Source organism: Antrostomus carolinensis, unplaced genomic scaffold, assembly GCF_000700745.2.
Source record: "Antrostomus carolinensis isolate BGI_N321 unplaced genomic scaffold, ASM70074v2 scaffold36163, whole genome shotgun sequence".
NCBI lineage: Eukaryota > Metazoa > Chordata > Aves > Caprimulgiformes > Caprimulgidae > Antrostomus > Antrostomus carolinensis.
The window spans coordinates 2,166-7,006 of NW_010308038.1; the positions used below are offsets into that span (position 1 = coordinate 2,166).

General features: G+C 43.1%; 1 protein-coding gene across 1 annotated transcript; it reads left to right on the forward strand.

Moving 5' to 3' along the window:
* Positions 1-1,122: 1,122 nt before the first annotated feature.
* Positions 1,123-4,593, forward strand: LOC104523157 (haloacid dehalogenase-like hydrolase domain-containing protein 2; the record flags this gene model as incomplete). The annotated part of the gene is made up of 2 exons (XM_010165645.1): positions 1,123-1,223; positions 4,385-4,593. Coding segments are annotated over exons 1-2 (310 nt in total), but the record flags the coding sequence as incomplete, so codon positions are not given.
* Positions 4,594-4,841: the final 248 nt, after the last annotated feature.

Sequence of the window (4,841 nt, forward strand, 5' to 3'; positions counted from 1 at the left end):
GAATTTTCTGCATCTGTGTCTTTTAGCTGAAACATCAAGTTCACATGATCTTGATCACTGATAAAACTCTCTGCAAAGATAAAACTGTCCTGAGAGAAAATTAAATTTATTGAGGCAGATTCTAATCATGGTGTTGACCACTCTGCGTGTTTTTTATAAGCACGTACATGTTCCGTGTTCCGTCTGCAACCAAAACAGCTCAGTATAAAATCATGATGATTTGTTAGGGGTGACAGATCAGATAGTTGTTATTGTCTAACAAACTGGAGAAATTTTTCTGTGTTGGGTATTTCCTAAGAACTAGCTCAGCAGAATTTGCTTGTGGAGCGAAACACAGCACTTGCAGCACACATGAGGAGAAGTACTAAGGGTTTCTAAAGACAGCTTTTTAGCCAGATGACTTGCACGTAACCTCACTCTTTTCTTCCCCGGTGCCTTTTCCCTTTGAATGCTGGCTTCAGTTTTGGGCTGAGTCTCATGTACCTGTTTGTGTGACACACAAGTTTGTTGTAAAACAACCTTTGCAAGAGGAGCAAGTAGCCCTTTGGGGTGCTGAATATCGTTGAGCCCTGAGGGCTTCCAGCCTAAATCCACACTGGCAGGTTGGGAGTCAATCACTGAATAACCCAAGAGTCAGGGCAGCCAAATTGTGGGCTGGATCACCCATAGATCTCACAATAAAATTAACAATATTAGTAATATTGTATTTATTTTAACTTGAACAGCGCCGTCGGTGTCGATGGGACTCACCGAAATGTTCTTGCCGAGGCCTTGAACCAACAGGACCAGACCTAACGATCCTCTTCCCAACAGCCTTAGTGGTTTAGAGGATTCTTTTTGATGCACACAAGTAAAAGCACTTAAAAAACAAACAGCACCTGATTTCCATATATAGAGTCTTTGGGAAAATACCACCCCATCAATTATGTATTTTTTTTTAAACACCGCCTTTTATTTTCACTGTCTAAAGGGGCTCATTTAATACTGCGAGTAATGTTCTGAGTAATACCGGGCTTGGCACAAATGAGGCGCTTAACTCAGTTCCTTATTTTTATTATCCATTGTCTGCTAACCATTTTTTTTGTCGTTTCATTTATTTGCCTTTTCCCTGGGGAAGGAGGGATGGCAGCTCGGCGCGCGCTGAAAGCTGTCTTGGTGGATCTCAGCGGCACACTTCACGTTGAAGACTCAGCTGTGCCAGGAGCTCAGGAAGCTCTTAAAAGGCAAGATAACCTTTTTCTTGTTTCCTCTCATAGGTTGTGTCAGTGCTGTTTGCACAGGGGGAGTTCTTTAAGTAAACAGGCCTGCAGCTTCTACCTTTTTATGGATCAGCTGTCATGGATAAGCAAATACACATCCAGATTCTGCTTTTATTTACACCTGTGTTAATAACAATACCATAGGTGTTGGAAAGATGCCTGAGTTGTATCACCTGAGCCCCTGCAGGTTTCCTAAGTTGCTCTCTAGGTCTTTTCTAAGTCTTTTTGAGATAGAAAAAGACAATATTCAGACTGTTTCTGCTAATTCACGTGGGACTGCAGCCTTAGCCAAAGCAGACAGTAGTTAAGTTAGCCTGAATTACCCCACATGCACCAGAGTCACTTCAGCTCAGCTGATGCTTGGTGCGTTGTTCAACTACAGGAACCTGTTTCTATGTCTGAGACCTTAGGCCTGTGATGAGCTGAAGTGGAATAACAGAGAAAATAATCATAGAATCACAGAATGGTTTGGGTTGGAAGGGACCTTTAAGCTCATCCAGTTCCAACCCCCCTGCCAGCAGCAGGGACACCTTCCACTAGATCAGGTTGCTCAAAGCCTCATCCAGCCTGGCTGAGAACACTTCCAGGGAGGGGGCATCTACAACTTCCTTGGGCAACCTGTTCCAGTGTCTGACCACCCTCACAGTGAAGAACTTCTTCCTAATATCTAATCTAAACCTCCCCTCTTTCAGTTTAAACCCATTTCCCCTTGTTTTGTCATTAACTGCCCTTATGAAAAGTCCTTCCCCAGCTTTCTTGTAGGCCCCCTTCAGGTATTGGAAGGCCACTATAAGATCACCCCAAAAAATCTGACCTAGTGAGCAAGGCATCCTTTGCAGAGTTTTAATTTCATTTGGTCTTTCAGCCAAGCTTTACTTTATTATTTTTAAAGTTTCTCTGCTAGGTAAACAACTTCAGTCGTTCTTTAGTTTGAGAAACATTTGAAGGTACAGCCCTTCTTTTGTAGGAATTTCAACACATTAATAAAAAGGACAGTTAAAGTACTTCTTTCTCTTCTGATAAAAGGGGGCCGAAAGAAACTGAGGTACAGTAAAATGACTTGATCTGGCTGAGTCAGTGGCAAAATAGGATATGCAATGCCAGGGATCTTTGGACTGTGTTACAACACTGTTTTCCTGTGTTTTCGTCTTGCAGTGGATGAAGAAAAACACAAAGTGATAAATGTTACCATGGTGAGTGAGAGAGGACACCTTAAGATGCTGCAACAGTAAGAATTAATCAGGGGAGAGGAATAGGGTTGAATTAAGGATAAGAAGTTTTTATTGGAGTTGTATTGGCTGCTTAGGTTTTTATAAAGCCAGACTGTTGCTGAGAAGAAAAGTTCACAGTGAGATTAGGAAACTCTGCATTTCTTTTCACAAATAATTCTGTGGAAATTATTATCTCCTAAAGATGTAAAGTTGCAAGGAAGTAAAAACTGCTAAAGTGTTGGGTGCTGATGCGTTACCCATTTATTCACTGGACATTGTCTGCCTGGTGTTTCCTGCTGCAGGGAGAACTTGTGCCAGGTGAGAGTCAGCATTCTCAAAAATCCATATATATATGTGTGTGTGTGTATATATGTGTGTGTATATATACATATATATATATATATATATGTATATACACACGCACACATATAAAAGAGTGGTGATATTGTCAAGAAGAGCTCAGTACCTGTCCTGTCTGCTTCTCACCTCCAAACCTGCAGACAGTAGACTAGACAAAAGAAATTCTGTAGAATTAGAAGACAAACTGTTTTATAAAGCCAGGGGTTCTCCTTTTTCTTCTGCTTCTGCTTGGTTCCTAGTGAATCCTGCTCATGCAGACCCCATACTGGGTTTGGTAAGGGAGAGGGTTATAGAGGGGATAAGGTGCAGAGAGGACCTGATGCTGTTTGTCAGCTTCAACCTGCTGTCCCACGTATGGAGAGCAGGTGTCATTTCACTGCAAGGAGCAGACGGGTCTTTTTGCTTAGAGGTTTCAAAAAAACACTTTATCACACTCTTTTGTGCTAATCCATGTCATTGTCCTTCCTGAAGAGAAGCTGAGATGATTGACATGCAGTTTGTTTAGAGAACAAATGGATAGATTCAATTTTTAGGGTTACTCCTTAGTATTGAGGCCCATATAGGAAAAAAAAAACCCAACAAACTAATTGTTATTTTATTAGCAACCAGGGGACTTATCAGTTCATGGTTGTGAAGGGTCAGTGTGTCTAGCAAACAAGAGAAAAGTGGCAGGTGCAAGCAAGTCTCCAGCATTTGACCAACTTTATTCTGATGTTCTCCGTGCAGTCCTGATGCCAGTCTTTGTTTCTATAGCAACGAACAGAGAAAGTGATGGTGGGGGAATAATTAAAGGGAACACCATTAAAGTTGTCACTTAAAATTATTTGATTGTTTGGTAGCATGTACAGTCAGTGTAGGGCAATAAGGTGTTTTTATGTGCTATCAAGTGTTCCTCAGTGAAGGGAGAAATGGCTGCGAAAGCCGACATAAAATTGCCACACAGGTAACATAGGCTCCGAGAACATCCTCTCTGAATGAGCCTCAGCTGCTGTGAAATTCACCCATTATGTGGAGTTCAAGGTATTAATTTATCAACAAGGTTCTTTTGTTTATTTATTTGAGTTCAAGATGCTGTTGATCCAGAATACAGGGCTGGTTTTATTTATTATCTAGTTTGAATTAAAAGGCTTTTCAAACTAGTTGTTGTTGATCATAGATGTGTTTGCTACTGCTGTGGAGTTGGGAATCGCAGCTTTCCTGACTTTTCACAGAGTGGTTGAGGTTGGAAGGGACCTCTGAAGATCGTCTAGTCCAACCACCCTGCTCAAGCAGGGACTCCCGGAGCACATCAACCAGGATTTTGTCCAGATGGTTTTTGAATATCTCCAGGGAGGGAGGGAGATTCCACAACCTCTCTGGGCAACCTGCTACAGTGCTCAGTCACCCTCACAGTCAATCATTCTTCCTGATGTTCAGGTGGAACTTCCTGTGCTGCAGTTTTAGCCCGTTGCCTCTCGTCCTCTTGTTGGGTGCCAATGAGAAGAGTCTGGCCCCGTCCTCTTAGACACTCTCCCTTTAGATATTTATCAACATGAATTGTTCTTCATCCATCAGGCTGCGCAAGGCTCCGGTTACCATTCGATTTGTGACGAACACAACGAAGGAATGCAAGAGAGACCTGCTGGAGAGGCTGATGAAACTGGGATTTGACATCACCGAAAATGAGATCTTCACATCTCTGACAGCGGCCAGAAATCTTCTGGAGGAAAAGCAGGTGCGGCCTCTCCTCTTGGTGGATGATAAGGCCCTGCCTGATTTCACAGGTGAGGTGGTTGGAAAGCAGCCTGGGCGAAGTTACTGAACAACTAAGGGGACATGGAGCTCTCTGTTTTCATAGAATCCCAGGCTGGTTTGGGTTGGGAGGGACCTTAAAGCTCATCCAGTTCCAACCCCCCTGCCAGCAGCAGGGACACCTTCCACTAGACCAGGTTGCTCAAAGCCTCATCCAGCCTGGCCGAGAACACTTCCAGGGAGGAGCAGCCACAGCTTCTCTGGCCAACCTGTTCCAGTG